The sequence below is a fragment of the Lupinus angustifolius genome, chromosome LG08, assembly GCF_001865875.1.
Source record: "Lupinus angustifolius cultivar Tanjil chromosome LG08, LupAngTanjil_v1.0, whole genome shotgun sequence".
In the NCBI taxonomy this organism is placed as follows: Eukaryota; Viridiplantae; Streptophyta; class Magnoliopsida; order Fabales; family Fabaceae; genus Lupinus; species Lupinus angustifolius.
In genome coordinates, this window is record NC_032016.1 from 2,754,500 (window position 1) to 2,772,833 (window position 18,334).

At 31.7% G+C, this 18,334-nt stretch overlaps 1 protein-coding gene across 1 annotated transcript; it reads left to right on the forward strand.

Annotated features, from left to right (window-relative positions):
- On the forward strand, positions 599 to 4,807 carry LOC109354253 (malate dehydrogenase). The gene is made up of 7 exons (XM_019596617.1): positions 599 to 741; positions 1,991 to 2,149; positions 2,285 to 2,460; positions 3,002 to 3,279; positions 3,375 to 3,510; positions 3,597 to 3,708; positions 4,384 to 4,807. The coding sequence occupies exons 1-7, from the start codon at positions 699 to 701 to the stop codon at positions 4,476 to 4,478; spliced, it is 999 nt and encodes a 332-aa protein (XP_019452162.1). The 5' UTR covers positions 599 to 698; the 3' UTR covers positions 4,479 to 4,807.

An 18,334-nucleotide genomic window follows, 5' to 3' on the forward strand; every position in this document is an offset into this window, starting at 1 on the left:
TTATTAAGTAGTATAGATATGCAACTTATAGTTAATATATTTGAGGTGATTATATTATATGATTTTTTTAAATTAAAATTTTGAAGGGTAAATTAGGAATATATAAATTATGCCATGGTGGTGGTTACACCATGTTTTGACTTTATACATAGTATAGATATAGAAGTATAGATATAGATATAGATAGATATAAATTATTTAACGGTAAGTATTTAGTTACGGTAATGGTAAATTGGTAATGATATCCATAAACTCAAATTTAATGTCATGTCCAACAATTCGGTAATTTTACCAAACTAATTGTGAAGTATGTTCTTAAATAAGCCCCTCCCATTTTAGCAAAAACATTACATAAAAAGCATTGAAGTGTTAATCATGGTTAAGACACACAAAACGAAAAAACATTTGCAAGGAAAAATAAAAAAATTGCCATTCTAAGCATATCAACGGAATATTCTTCCTCCGCATGGTGCATCACATCATCAATCCAATTATTAAACATTTTAACACATCAACATGTAATAATAATAAAAAATTGAAAACGGTGTCGTTTCATGCTTTCGAAGCATCGTGTTACGTGGCATGGTCTTTCTTCATAAATCTCTCGTGCTTTCACATTCACTTACTCTCTGACTAAACCTTTACTCTTTCTTCCTCCTTTCTTCAATTTCTTCACTTTCTTCGATCCAAATCTAACAATGGCCAAAGACCCAGTTCGTGTTCTTGTTACTGGTGCTGCAGGTACTATTTTTTCTTCACTGTATCACAATCATGTTTCTTATTTTTTTGTTTAATTTGTCTCCGTTTTTTTATGTAATCATGTTTTTGGATTGTTTTACTTATTCTAAATCACGGGTTCCTTTCAAAATTATATTTTTACTTCATTATTTTACAGATCTGATCTGATCCTATGATGTTTTATGCTTTTGAGTTGTGATATGAAGCTTAAGACTTTCTATTTTTACTATATTCTTTTTTTATGATCAGATCTGGTTCATTTCTCGTGATTGGAACTGGGTTGTGATTTTTACTGCATTAGCTACTCATAGTTAAAACTGGTTGTGCTTTCTATTTCTGTGATGTTCAGTGTTTAAAGTTGTCATCGTAACTGTTTCTGTACAAATTCGTTTTACTTGTTGTGTTCTCTTTAAAAGGAATGATAAGTTTTTTTTATAATGAAATTAGATGCATGATCATTCTCAATTTTTTGTGATCTCATACTTCACGTTGTAGTTGTTTCCTTAGTTTTTGAACCTTGGGTCCTTCAAATCATCACCACGAACTTTACAATATTTTCTGATTAGTCCTTGAACTATAATTAACATACCAATAGATCCTTCTGTTTAATTTGGATATGTTAAATTAACTCAAGATGATAATGCTAGATAACATCATCCAAATTAGAAGGATCTATTGGGGCATTACTTAAAGTTTATTGACCAATTTAGGAGTTTTTAAAGTCAGTTTTTTTGCAAAAAAGATTTCAAGCTTAAGGGGTGTCTACTGTCTACCCTCTTTTCCATGGTTTTTTGTTGTTGATATATATGATCTTAACCATTGATTTTGTTTCATGAAGAGTTGTAGCAACTAGGAGGCAATATAACCTTTTGAAATTGGTATAGAAGTATGCATCAATTTCGCCTTCAGTTGCACAGTTCTTTTAGATTTTTTTTTGTGGTTGGGAAAAGTATATATAGCGCCATACTGCCACTTTTAAGATCCAATGAAAACCCTTTCTATATCTTTCTTCGTAGTTATAAACTTTCCTAATTTTAGTTGACTTTCTTAAACTTTTCCAATACCTTTCTGTTGTGTGGGGTGTTTCTCGTGTGAGAATTGTATTTTATAGTGAGAATTTTCATTGCTTGACACCCCACCTGGATGCACAAATATTTTGCTTGTATTCATTTTATAGAAGTAATATTTGAATTAAGTTGATACAAATGCCTTGGGTTGTTTTGATACACTGATAAAATACTGTCGTTTTTAGGGCAAATCGGATATGCTCTTGTTCCCATGATTGCTAGGGGAGTAATGCTGGGATCTGACCAGCCCGTGATCCTCCACTTGTTTGACATTCCACCTGCAGCTGAGTCACTGAATGGTGTTAAAATGGAGTTGGTGGATGCTGCATTCCCCCTTCTTAAAGGTTTGTGTTTCACTCCTTATTGAGCGGTATATGAACTTAGAGGAGAATCTCTTAGACTTTAAATTGGTTTATTTTGGTTGATTAAATCATCCACAATGTTATGAGACATTATGAATATGAAATCATTTATTTCAGGTGTTGTTGCTACAACTGATGCGGTTGAGGCATGCACTGGGGTCAATATTGCTGTAATGGTCGGTGGATTCCCTAGAAAAGAAGGTATGGAGAGGAAAGATGTGATGTCTAAAAATGTCTCTATTTATAAATCCCAGGCTTCTGCTCTTGAAAAGCATGCTGCTGCTAACTGCAAGGTAATCTTTTAAATTCGAGTCTTCAGGTTTTTTCTTCATGAAGTTTTATTTGTACGACATTTTTTATCAAAAGTATTATCAGTTATGTCTTATGACTCTTAACCACCCGTGGTTTTCATATATTTCTTACTATTGAGTCATGTTGGTTTGGACTATTGATTCAACGCTATTAACGTCATGGTGTATGTATTATGGTGATGAATGTAAAACCAATGGTTCACTTTTTCCTTTTTCTTTTTTGTGCCAATGAAGATAAGAGATTTGGAATTGAAATGCATTTAGTTTTATCCTTGGTGTTCTGTATGTTCATGTAATTGATATGAAAACTGTTACTTGAATAATCATTTTTTTAAAAGGCTTTACTTCTATGGTTCTACCCAATTCATGTGTGAAGTGCGATTGGATCTTGTATGGTGAAGGGCTTGTTATTCCATCCATAAATCTGTCTCTTCTCTTTACATAAAAGAATTACTTTTTTATTTTTGAGAACATGCATATCTTGTAATATTTATAAGCTCATAGGTTCTATATTATCATGCAGGTTCTGGTTGTCGCAAATCCAGCAAACACCAATGCATTGATCCTGAAGGAATTTGCTCCATCTATCCCTGAGAAAAACATTTCTTGTTTGACTAGACTGGACCATAACAGGGCGCTCGGTCAAATTTCTGAAAGACTGAACATTCAAGTTTCTGATGTAAAAAATGTTATAATCTGGGGTAACCATTCATCATCTCAGTATCCTGATGTCAACCATGCAACTGTTACTACCCCAGCAGGGGAAAAACCTGTCCGTGAACTTGTTGCTGATGATGCCTGGTATGTGGATCTTTGACTTCAATGTGATCATGTTTTTAATTTATTTTTGCATTTATCGAAGCATTGATCCATTGATGTAATTTTGCACTATCAAGGTTGAATTCGGAATTCATAGCTACTGTCCAACAACGTGGTGCTGCAATTATTAAAGCTAGAAAGCTTTCAAGTGCACTATCTGCTGCTAGTGCTGCTTGTGACCACATTAGAGATTGGGTTCTTGGAACTCCTGAGGTTGGTTTGTCAGGTTTCGCTAGATCTTTGATTCCGATTCTGCACAATATGTCTAGCTAAACTTTATTTTTCCATTGCAATACTAGGGCATCTGGGTCTCGATGGGAGTTTATTCCGATGGATCTTACAATGTACCAGCTGGACTTATCTATTCATTCCCTGTCACCACTCAGAATGGGGAATGGAAAATAGTTCAAGGTAAGAGTTTGATTAGTTAATATAAAGAATGCAACGAAATATATTCAATGTTTAGTCAGAGTTTTTTCATTCACATTCTTAATTTTTTTAGTTGAAAAATAACATCGTCATCATAGGTGTTAATGCTCCATGCTTATGTCTTTTTGGCGTTTTTTCTTTGCCATGATCTAATTTACATTTAGAAAATTGCAACTAAAGTTGAACCTAATTCAACAATCATACTCCCTAATGTGTTTGTGGAAGAGATGAAAACTTGTGCAACGAGAAGTTGAGATAAGGTGTTTTGTCGGAAGACTAGTTCTTTCCTACGTCAAATCTAGCATGACTGAGATGAAGGTGGAGAAGGGAAGCTCTAGCTTATATGTATTTGACTATTTCTTGTGTTTAGCTTGTTAATAGACCCTATCTGGAGTAGAATGATGTAATCTGTGTCGAAACTAGTATGAGGTGGATGATGTTTGAGCAAGATTCCAGATTATATTTTTTCAACAAAAAGAGATTCCAGATTATTTGACACCTGAATATATTCATTGGCCTTCATTATAGTAAAACATATTTGTTAAGTATGCCTTGATGTGTTTTACTTAAGCAATGAAATGATCAATTTAGCCATTTTAAAAGCAGTTATAGCTTTCATGTATTTATCTGATGTAATTACTCTAATTTTTAAACCAGGACTTGCAATTGATGAGTTCTCAAGGAAAAAATTGGACTTGACAGCAGAAGAACTTTCTGAGGAGAAAGCTTTGGCTTACTCATGCCTTTCCTAGACTGCATGTTTCTTTGCTTAGTTACATTGCAGGTTCACCTTTACAAGTATCTTCACTTTTGAATAATGTCCCTCCAAGATACTGAGAGAGGAACTATTGATGGATAATCTGCATTTTTATGGAAACTGCTTGTATTGCAGTGTTATCCCTCCCTTTAACATTTATGTGAGCTTATGTATTTGCTCGTATTAAAAGACCACATGCTTAAATGGGATTAGGCTTAATCTTATGCACTTATGAGTTATGACCATTCCACTGCTTTATTTTCCTTAGGTATTTGCTTGTCCTTTGATGTATGTGGAAATATGCAAAGGGTTTTGGTTGCATTATTTTCTTCATGGAAGTGTTTACAGATGACAAAGGAAATACTTTATATACAACAGAAGTTCCATTAGGTGGGGTTGGGCTATATAGATTAAACGATATCATAATTCATCATTTATCAGACAAAACATTGATCACAAAATATTTTCTGATTGTTTCGCCTATAGTTTTTCTTAGCACCCCTTTGGTTTACCCTCCTTATTGGGACTTTTAATTTCTAATTGTTTTATCCACATATGTTCAAACCAGTGTTGTTAAAATTGTACCGGTTATCAAACCGGTCAGAGTATTGGCATAGTGGTACAGTGGTTCAACCGGTGATTCAGTAATTAAACCGCATGCCGGTTAAACTGGAGATACCTACTTATATTTATATATAAACCTATAACAAATTTTTTTCCAAATAGGTAGATACTCAAATTTATAATCCATATTCATAATCTACTCAAAATTTACATAAACAAACAACTTTTAAGTCTTTAACAAATTCAAAGTCCAAATTACAAAACATATATCAATCCAAAAGTATTACTTAACCACCGCAAAATATAAATAAATGACACAAGTTCACAACTCACTCTATAAAACAAATAAATTTGGAGTTTTAACATTTAACACCAATGAGTTAAAGTTGTTTCATATCGATATTATATTTTTGCATTAAATTCTATCTCCAGAGTACTCCAACATTACACAAATGTCACTGAACTTACACACGAATGTTAGGAATCAAAATGTATAATCTAAGTATGTCTTGGAAGTATGTGCCTTGAAGTGTTGAAGAAGGGTTAGAAATATGAGTCACCTTGTAATGGGTTTTTAGTCAAATACCGGCCGATTCACCAGTTTTGACCGGTTTTGATACTTGGTCGGTCAACATCTATACCGTATCGGTTAGGTGTCTGGTTCACCGGTTTTCCGGTTGAAACGGCCGGTACGGTACAGTTTTTACATCATTACTTTAAACCACCAATAATAAATGCTATTCCATCCTCTCTTTTTTTATAATCGGAGCTACCCAAATTTTTTCTGTAATTCATTCATTCATACTCTTATCATGTTTAATGTGTCTATTAATCTATCACAATATTTTTTATTTTTTTAATATATTATCGATTATTCATTTAAATTTTATCATGAGTTAATTTATTGTCTAATATTCAGTCTTATAACAAATCTTGTATATGGTATTTTTCGAAAGACTCACATTTCTTCCACTCACGTGAATCTCTCATTCAATTTTTCCATAATTTCACTCAATAATGTCTTTATTGATACTAGCGTGTTGACATGCACTGTCGTGTCTGTCAACCCGCTTTCCTATCGTTTATAATGTATAGTTTGTATTTTATAAATTCAAATCTAATTTTTTGCGCTAAATTTACGGTTAAATTTATTCAATTAGTCTAATATTCAATTTTTAAATACACTTTTAAAATAAAAAGATAATAAGGATAAAAAAAATATTATATGGTTTTTTGGTAGAAATAAAAAGATATTGAGGGCAAAATAGGAAAACACAAATTACACCATGATGGGTGGTTATTTTGTGTTTTCCCTTTATTAATAGTATAGATGTTATAAGATTTAGAAATTTTAAAATATTTTTGAACTGTATACATAAACTAATAGTCCGAGTATATATAATCTATTTAGTACTAAATGATTTTGTATACCAATTTTTTTTCTGAAAAGAAAAATGTTTCACACGCAACGGACATACTAGTTGAATAGGGAGAATTTGAGATGGATATGATACGAGACTATGCCTATGTATAAAAAGCTTGTATTTTTTCTCAAACATTACCAATTCATGAGATTAGATGCTCACCACATCCAACAATTTGATGACTCTGACTCATCATACAAAAAATAAAAAAAAGTATGTCTGGAATGCTAACAGAAAAAAGATTTAAAATTACTATCGTATGAAAAATTTATTTATGATTGGAATAATAGAAAAGATAATGTTTGGAATGGTAATAGAAAATAAAGTAAATAATGAAACTGTAAAAGTTTATTACATTATCACTGTATTATCAATATTTTATATATGATCATTATTGATTCTAAATATAAATAAATGATGGATAATACACTGAATACATATAAATTTTTATACTGATAACATATAGATTACATTCACCGACAAAATAACATCCTTCGTGGTATGTTCTTGTTCATTATATTTCACATATATGCAATCTTGTGATGTCATTGTGAGGTATCTTTCATATCAAAAGCCAACAAATTATTTTGGTCTTGGTGATGTGAAATCTTTCCTAAACATTATCTCATTGGATAATAGCCATTTGAGCATGTCATTATAGATGACTTAAAACTTCTTATCATGATTTTAGTTTATGTATTCTAACATTGACTCCATTTATAAAAGTTAGATTATGTGAGACACAAGTGACATTATAGGCCAATTTGCTAGTCCATATGTCGATATTCGTTATGGTCTACTTCCCACTTTTCTAATTCTCCAAAGTGATATCACTTCCTAAGACTATCTAAAACAATGAAAGACTTGTTTTGGAAAATTATCACCAAGAAGACTATAAGTAAACACGAGGTTGACTATATATATATATATAACAATCAAACATTTATCTTATTAAATAATATCGATTATATGTATATCTTTTTTTTTTTGTGTATATTAAAAGCTTAATCTTCTTGACAGCCACACTTTCAAAGTAAAGATTATCCAAATAGGTATAACTACTTCCAAATAATAGATTGAATTTTAATACTAAATTTTCGAAACTCAAATATTTATCAACTCTCTTGAGGTGAGCATTGTTAGTTGATATTTTATTTTTAAATAAACAAATAACTTGAAATAATTATGCCCATGAGCTATGCAAGGAAAAGTCTATATTGACGTTAGTTAGAATGGCAACAAGCTTGGAAGTTTTGTAAACATGCACTAGGTGGTACTAAAAAAAGAAATATTATACTTGTCCAATGATATAACCTTAACTTGCGTTGAAAACGTCATCAGATTCATTTTCTCTGGCTATTGATCAAATTTTGAGTCTTTTAGTAACAAAATTGGGTATGTAAATTGAGAATAAAGTATTTTCTCTAAAATAAATTATCTCATTCATCCACTAAATTTATATATGTATTATATTTTTTAGTTTTCAAAAATATTTTATAGAAAATGGTTATATAAAACACATATTATAATTTTAATAGCTGACAAAAATTATTTATCTCATCAATTGTGAAGATACTTCATAAATATAACATGTAACTGGAATTATAAATCAATCAACTATCTGGGCAAACATCTCAAGGCAACCCATTAGCTAACAATTCAGAAGTAAGTTGTATATTGTTTGTAATTTGTATTATTGTATTGAGAATGGTTCAAATACCTATTTCCTTTGTTGCCAATTGAAGCTTTATGATGATATGAGAGTAATAACTCAACTTCTTGTTTCATTGTTATAGATACAAAATATGTCATGTCTTTTTGGTTCAAAGTAACTTATTGTCTTATTCGGCATACTTTTGTGCTATGAAGCACAGATACGGATACGTGTATTGGATACAATACGTATCCGATACGTCGACACGTATTTTTTCTAAAATGTAGGATACGATACGTTCAGAGATACGCGTATAAATTAATAAAAAATACATAAAATATGATAAAATTACAAGTGTAAATCAAAATATTTAAAGTAATCAATATAATTGAAATTGAAAATCGTTGCCTCCAAAATTCAAAGTATCAAAACTAGAAAATATAGTAGAATAATTCATAAAATTGTTTATTGTCTAGCCTTAGAAACAGAAATAGTATCAATTTCATCTCCTCCTTGACCATCATCTGTAAAGAGGACAACTTCTATTTCTAGTTCATCTAGAGATAGTGTGGCCACTTGAAGAGTTCCAGCACTATGAACACGAATCCGATACGTGTCTTGATATTTATTTTTATTTTTTAATTTTTTTAATTTTTGGATACTCTATGAACACGTATCATTCGCAAATCTGAGCGTATCCGTGTCGGATACGTGTCAGACACCGATATGCGATGGTATTTGGTGAATCCGTGCTTCATAGCTTTTGTGGAATGTTGGCAATGAATGGAAAGAATGAATTTGTATCCTAATGGGTTGATGAAAATTCATTCATCAATCTACACAAATCAATTAAATTATATTATAAATTTTTCAATTTATTCATATCCAAACTTAATAAATGAATTTCAATTTATCCAAGAATCAATTTTAATGGATATCCGATCATTTAATTTTTAATTGTAACTAAAAGCACTCTTGAAAAAATTTATCCTTTTTAAAAACTATATTTCAATAAATCAATTTTATAAAATAAAATTTAGTAAAAAATAACTTTTTTCAAAATCATTCTTTTAGAACGAGTTATTAAATTTTTAAGAAACATTTTTTAAAGAAGTCATATTTTAAACTAAAAAAAATCATCTTTTGCAAATTCTATAAGAATATGACATTTAACTTTCTACATGTAAAATTTTTAATAAATATTTAGATATGATATATATTTAAGAATAAATTTTTAAAATTAATCATATCCACCGTTGATCACACCATAACATGAGAAAATGCTAATAAGAATATAGGTCATTACGATAATTTAATTTAATAAAAAAATCAAAATCAAAATGATAATAGAAGCACATACAAGAAACTCATAGTGGAGATAATAAAAAAAATTAAAACGTGAAGGATAATATTTATGAATATTTGTTTTTTGGATGAATTGATTATCCATATATATATATCTGTTAGAAATAATTTATGGATTATAATTCATCCATTAAATTATATCATCTTAAATCTATCAACTTTAATAGTGGATGAATTTAACTTCCCTATCTTTAGATAGATTGTCCATAATTACTAGTTAAACCACTTGCTTATTTAGTAATATGTAAGCATAAGTTGATATTATTGGGAATTCCTTATGATTGGTGAAATACCAATCATAGAATCTTGAATCTCATGATTCTCACACATATATGAAACAAAGTGCGCAATATCATACATGAACCCATGTTCTTGAATGTGCTCCTTTGATCTACGTTTCTGAAAGAGCTTTTGTGGTATGATGACATTCCTCAACCAAATCCTTGATTCCTCTTGGGACTTGCGTTTTCACTCTGATGGGGAGAGAGAAAACTGAATTTGATTTGGTGTGTTGGGGACCATAACCTTCCTTATGCGTTAACTTATAGGGTTCACATTATCCCCTATGAGTTAACATGATGGGTATCCATCCATTAAGCCCATATTCGTTATCAACTTTTAGAAATATAAGGGGTGCCAATAATTAGACCCCTTATAATATAAACCCGAAAATAAATAGCTGATATCATTGTATCAAATATATGATGCCCACCTTAATTAGAAATTATAAATTTCTAACAATCTCCCACTTGGACTTCATATCTTTCTGAAACAATTATATCATAGGTTCTTTAGGCGCACATTCGTATGCTACTTACGTTTAGACTTCTCCTTAATACAATCTGGTCCATCTCATATATCAACTATGGAACCACCGCAACTTTCATCACATTTAAGTGACTTGACCATGATGATCACCATATCAATATACTCAATGACATAAATCAAATATGGATGAGTGACATGGAAATTTCATGCAATGTGATCTCAAACATGTCTATTTCCAACTGGTCATTCTTCATTCTTTAGTGAGATCAATCCAAAGTCTTTAATTGCAACACAATTGTTACAATGCCCAATTTCAAAATGAAACAATAAACCATCAACTTTATTATGCATAAAAACAGTATAGAATATCCAAAGCAAAACATAAAATATATAGACTCCCATTGAACTAAGGTACCCTAAGGAACAACACCCATATGAGCAACATGTTCATGAAAGACTTTAGGTACCAAACTCTTAGTCAGTGAATCAGCTAGCATAAAATTTGTCCCTATATATTCTATGGAAACTTGTCTATTTTGAACACTTTTTTTAACAACCAAAAACTTTGTCATTGAATTTTGACTTTGTAGAACTCCTATTGTTGTTGGAGTAAAGAACCGCGGACTTGTTGTCACAATAAATCCTCAATGGTCTTTCAATACCATCGACCACACGTAAGCTAGTAACAAAATTTCGCAATCATATGCCATGGTCTGATATTTCAAAACAAGCCATGAACTCCATAATCATGGTTGAAAAAATCTATAAGCGTCTGTTTCACAGACTTCCAAGAGATAACACCTCCAGCAGATACAAGCACATATCCAGAGGTGGAGTGTCTACTATCTAGACATCAAGCAAAATCGGAGTCAGAGTACCCAATGATCTCTAAATTCTCAGACCTCCGATAAGTGAGCATGTACTCATTTATTCTCTTCAAGTAACGCATAACACGTTTGGCTGCATTCCAGAAACTTTATGTCAATGAATTTTGACTTTGTAGAACTCCTATTGTTGTTGGAGTAAAGAACCGCGGACTTGTTGTCACAATAAATCCTCAATGGTCTTTCAATACCATCGACCACACACAAGCCAGTGACAAAATTCTGTAACCATATGCCATGGTCTGATGTTTCAAAACAAACCATGAACTCCGCAACCATGGTTGAAGGAGCTATGAGCATCTGTTTAGCAGACTTCCAAGAGATAGCACCTTCAATCAAGATAAACATATATCCAGAGATGGAATGTCTGTTATCTAGACACCCAATGATCTCTAAATTCTCAGACATCCAATAAATGAGTATGTACTCCTTTGTTTTCTTTAAGTAACGTATAACACGTTTGACTGTCTTCTAGTGATGCATTACAGGATTGCTCATATATATATTCCCAAAACTTCCACGACAAAGGCTATGTCGATACATGTGCAAACTTGAGCATACATTAGACATTATATATTGTAGATGCATAAGGAATCTTTTGCATCTCGTATCTTTCAAGGTCATTATTTGTCTCCCTTAGCTATAGGGGTATCCCCTGGTTTACTGGTTTCATGCCAAATCTATGTAGGACTTTATCTATATAGCTTTCTTGTGATAACCTTAGGATACCTTGAGAGGATCTCTCAGTATCTGAATACCTAATACAAAAGAAATACCTAATACAAAAGAAGCTTCCCCAAGATCTTTCATTTCGAAATTCTTCGTTAGAAATCTCTTGGTCTCATGCAATAGTCCCATATCACTACTAGCAAGTAGTATATCATCGACATATAATACCAAGAAGATAACTTTACTCCCACTGAACTTATGGTATACACAATCTTCAACTTTATTTGCCTCAAAACCATATGAGGTAATAATTTGATGAAATTTGTGATTCCATTGACGAGAAGCTTGTTTAAGCTCATAGGTGGATTTCTTTAATTTGCATACCATAGACTTTGAGCCAACCGACACAAAGTTTTCTGGTTGCACCATCTAGATCGTTTCCTTAATGTCACCATTAAGAAACACAGTCTTAACATCCATCTGATGTAGCTCTAATTCAAAATGAGCAACTAGTGCCAATATTATTCTAAAAGAATCATTCGAAGATACTAGAGAGAAGGTTTCTTTATAATCAATCCATTCTTTCCGGGTGAAGCCTTTAGCTACTAGATGAGCTTTATATCTGTCAATATTACCGTTTGAATCCCTCTTGGTTTTAAATATCCATTTGCAACCAATAGGTTTCGCCCCTTGAGGTAATTCGACAAGATCTCAAACGTCATTATCATGCATAGACTTCATCCCATCCTTCATGGCATCGATCCACTTTTGAGAGTTAGAACTTTTCATGGCTTGACAAAAGTTTAATGGATCATCTTCTGTTAACCCAATGTCATCCTCACGTTCTTGAAGAAATATAATATAATAATCAGAAATTGCACTTCTCCTCTATCTAGTGGATCTCCTTAATGACACTTATATTTCTTGAGGTTGTTGAATTTGTTCTATAGGTACTTGAGGGAGAACCTCATTGTTGTCTTGTTCTGAAATACTGTCAGGGACAATATTTTGAACATTATCTTCTATTACTGAATTTATTCCTTGAATGGTAATAGGCACAAGAACTTGTTCATTATCGGTTATAGGTTCTTCCTCAAAGACAACATTCTTTATGTTCTCTTCCTTCCCAAAATCAAATTCCTCAAGAAATCTTGCATTTCCCGTCTCAAAAAAAAGTCTTGAAGTGAGATCATAAAATTTATAGCCCCGAGAGTGTTTAGCATAGCCAAAAAAATAACAGCTAATAGTTTTAGAGTCCAGTTTTCTTTCATGCGGTTTATAAGGCTGCGCCTCAGTTGGACAACCCCAAATGTGCAATTGTTTCAAGCTTAGTCTTTTATTAGTCCAAAGCTGATATGAAGTTTTGTTAACTGCTTTACTTGGCACCATATTAAGGATGTAAACTGCGGTCTTTAAAGCTTCCTCCCAAAGAGACTCTAGTAAGGAAGAATGACTAATCATACTTCTCACCATATCCTTAGGAGTCCAGTTTCATCGCTCAACAACACCATTCATGCTAGGTTTGCCTGACATAGTGTATTGCGGAACAATTCCATACTCTCTAAGGAAAAGCGCAAATGACCTTGGACGTTGTTCTCCTGATCCATCATATCTGCCATAGTATTCACCACCACGATCATATTTGACATTCTTAATTTTCTTTCCAAGTTGAAGTTTAACTTCAGCCTTGAAAGACTTGAAAACATCCAATGATTGAGACTTCTCATGTATAAGATATAGATAGTCGTACCTAGAGTAATCGTCTATGAACGTAATAAAATAATGGTGTCCATTCTAGGAAGCCATAGGGAAAGGACTATATATATCCGTATGTATTAGTACTAAGACATCTTTAACTCTTTCGGCATCTAACTTCCTTTTGTTTGTCTGTTTTCCATTTATGCACTCAACACAGACCTCAAAGTTTGATAAATCTAAAGGGTCAAGAATTTCATCCGACACAAGTCTTTGAATTCTTTGTTTAGATATATGACCTAAACACTTGTGCCATAAGGTGGCTGAATTCTCTTTTAATTTTCGTTGTGTACCACGTGAATTTGTTTGCAGTATTTCATTAGTGGAACTGGAAACATCAAGCATATACAGTTATCAATTAAAGAACCAGAACCAACAACATTTGAAATTTGATAGAGACTAACTTTATTATTTCCAAAAGAATAAGAAAAACCAAATTTGTCCAAGCTGGAAATACTAATTAAATTATGCCTAAAAGACGGTACAACAAATGTCTCAAATAAATCCAAATGAAAACCAGTTCTTAAACATAATCTAAATGTTCCAATAGCCTCAACTTCAACCCTTTTGCCATCATCCACAAAGATGAATCTTTCATCATCATTTGGTTGTCGGCTCCATAGGCAATCCTGCATAGTGACACTAATGTGAGTAGTAGCACCAGAATCTACCCACCAAGTATCATTGGGTACAAAAGCCAAATTAATTTCAGAACAAACAAGAGTTAGAAATTTACCCTTCTTTACACGCCATGAGGCATATTTAGGACACTCTTTCTTCATGTGTCCTTGCTTCTTACAGAAGTAGCAGGTAAATTCCTCATTACTCTTCAATTTCTTTTGCTGAGAAGACCCTTTCGTAACATCCTTAATTCTCTTCCTTTTCTTATTTTGAGGGGTCATAGCCAAGTGAGCACTTTCAGTCTTATCTCTCTACAGTCTCTCTTCCTATTGCACATAGTGGGATATAAGCTCATTAAGGGACCATTTGTCCTTCTGAGTGTTATAACTCACTTTGAATTGCCCAAAGTGTGCAGGAAGAGAGATCAAAGCCAAGTGTACGAGTAGGTCATCACCAAGCTCTAACTTAAGTGACTTGAGTTTTGATGCGAGATTAGACATCTCCATAATGTACTCCCTTATGTTCTCTTTGCCTTTATACTTCATGGAGATGAGTTTAGCCAAAAAGCTACTCGTCTCCCCCTTTCATTCTTGGCAAAGAATTGTTCTATTTCTTCAAAGAAATTCCTTGCACTTTCACCCTCAGATATAGAGCCCCGAAACACAACTGGAATATAGCATTTCATGATCATCAGACACATTCGGTTAAAGCATTCCCATTTCTCAATTTTAGCCTCATCGTGGTTTTCCGCAGTGGAAATGGGTTTCTCCACACGAAGTGCCAGATCCAAATCCATACAACCGATAATAATTTCTACGGCTTCCTTCCAGACCTTAAAGTTTGTCCCATTCAGCAATGAGATATTACTGATTTGAGTAGAAAAATTTGCAGCATTAGTAAAAGACAATGAATCCACATAACAAAGAACGTTCAAATCTAAACAAACAAGTCATGTAATATATGCAAAAAACAAGTCATGTTCACATAATAGACCCATCACAAGATACCTAGCACAACATCAATTTTTAGTCTTTGGGCAGAAAAATCAATTTGTAAGTGGTATTCTCAATGTGATGATCAAATATTAACAATTAGTTCTATCAAACAATAGCCTTTCTTTGGACCGACTATTTTTCACATGAAAAAGAAACTTTATAATTGTTACATATTTATCATCACACATATGTTATTATTTGGTCAAATTGTGTCTTCCTTTGGGCCAAACACAATTCGTATAAATAATCTCATACTCATCTGTGTAATTTCAATTAATTTTCAGAATATAGGTTACTTTGGCAACATATTGCATTAATTAATTCAAAATAATTACCAGACAAAAGGAAAAACACAATATAGGTCCATTACAAAAAATATAATCTTAGAATTAAAAATTTCAGATTTGATATCTTTTATGATTATCAAATCTAATCCCATAATATAATTCCAAATCAAAAAACATATATTACATATATATCAACGCATAAAAAAAATGCAATCTTAATCAATACAAAGTATTATCGAAATTCCAAAACTATATATATATATATATATATATATATATATATATAAATAAAAGGCAACCAAAAAAATATATATGACAGAAGTTGAATATATTTATATATTGCAAAACGTGAATATCAAATCAAAATTGCATAATAAATTGAATATATACAACAATTACAAAAACAATATATAAGCAAGGGAAATCACTTTATTTAGTAAATAACGATTCTCCAGAATCCATTGTCTTTATAAGCATTTAACATGATAATGTAATCACGTAAATAAAAACAAATTATGGCAATTATGTTGCACATACAAGTCTCATATCTTGAATCAGAAGCATAAACAAGTGATCTTAAATTCCATCAACATAATGGAACAAAACATATATCTGCGATAAATTTTATACTTGAACATCATTGTTTATATAGGTTCTTTTAATGTAGTAACCACAAATAGAATCAAAATAATATTTAACACAGATTCAACACTGCACACGAAATCCCAATTCTTTATAACATAACAGTGGAAGCATAATTCAATAATCCTCAAATTAAAATTAGGATTCATACAAAATTTGGGAAAACACCCTTAATGAAGAATCATAAAAATTCAGAACTTATGCTCTGATACCACTTGTTGGGAATTCCTTATGATTGGTGAAATACCAATCCTAGAATCTTGAATCTCATGATTCTCACACACATATATGAAACAAAGGGTGCAGTGTCATACCTGAATCCATGTTCTTGAATGTGCTCCTTTGATCTACGTTTCTGAAAGAGGGTTTGTGGTATGATGGTCTTCCTCAACCAAATCTCTGATTCCTCTTGGGACTTGCGTTTTCACTCTGATGGGGGAGGAGAAAACTGAATTTGATTTGGTGTGTTGGGGACTATAACATTCCTTATGCATTAACTTATAAGGTTCTCATTATCCCATATGGGTTAACCTGATGGGTATCCACCCATTAAGCTCATATTCGTTATCAGCTTTTAGAAATCTAAGGGGTGTCAGTAATTAGATCACTTACAATATAACTCCGAAAATAAATAGCTGATATCATTATATCAAATATATGATGCCCATCTTAATTAGAAATTATGAATTTCTAACCAATATGCCTAAGAAAACAATGAATTAATTGGTTCTGGTGGTTCACTATTCTTAGGTTTTGTATGAGAGTGACGTTTTGAAGAGGAAGGGAATATATGACTTTGGAAAGCATTCTCCTTGTTTGAGAGTTGAATGAAGGGAAAGGAAAGTTTTGGAGGTTTCCCAAACCCTCCGAATCACATGTTTATTTTTAAAATCCATTCAATTTGAGGGGGTTAGAGATAAAATGTCAAAATAACTAAATATTTTTAATGATATTATATAATTATATATTATTGTCCATTTCTCATTGTTAATTATATTTTAAAGGAAAAAGAAAAGACTCTAACAATATCATTAGTTTACTATCCAGTATCTAAATTTCATACTTTTAAATAGAATTTCATTCCTTTTTTCTTCCCTTCCCTTCCTCCCATTTCTAATCATTTGACCCATCTTATTCACTTTCTCTTATAACTCCTGATCAAAGCTTTAAAGAAAAATCTAATTGCATTTGAATATTTTAAGGTTGGACTTGATGTTTCAAATATACCATTACCATCACATCTAGCTACTTGTCTCAATGAACAACGACAAAATATCAACAACAAACAAGGCGAGAAGTTGATATCAAAAGGGAACATTCAACATTGTCCTACTATTTTGTATGACTCTGTGTTAGAAGATATGATTGATCAGAAAAATATTTAATAACTATAATTTTAATTGAAATAATTTTTTGCAACTAATCAAAATTAATAGTACATAAAATGATACAAAAGTGTGACAACAAATAAGCTCTCATATAAAAGTGAATTCAAATGTGGCAAACATTTCCAAATGCTATGCATTTAGGAAAATACCTTTTTAAAGGTATTTTGATATTTTTTTCTACCTAGGAAGCCAAACCATTACTTTCCGTCATCTATCAAATCACTTGCAAGTTGGAATTAAGTCATGGTTGGCTAATTCAAATTTGATATCCTTTTTTAGTTCAATAATTCTTTCATGTATAATAGAAAACAAAAGAACCATAGTACTAATCCAATTGATGTATGAACCAATATTAGCAATTCAATTCATGTTGTACCTATAAAAAGTAATTTTATTGATAAAGACAAAATAAACTTTATTAATTATCACACCTAAAAAAATACAATCTTTTATTGCCTGCCAATAGCACATTGTACATACCAAAATTGTTTTGTAAAGGATGAAATAAAACTCAACAAGGGGTATTTTTTTTAATACTTCACACACTTTAGCACATCATTTATTGGTATTACAATTGACTCAAAGTCTCTAACTTTAAGCTAATGAAAATTAACTTCTTAAAAAGCAAAAAATGTTAGAGAATTGCTTTTTTCCACTTCTAATCTCTTTTTCATATACTAATCTCATAACATTATCCTTTCTCAATAACTCAGTATCGGGTTTAATTTACTCTAGCTTTTGTAGACAATGTTGTCCCCACATGATAAATTAATGTACCATTTTAACGGTCAAATTCAAATAACCATCTTTTAATGATACCCTCATTAAAGAAAAA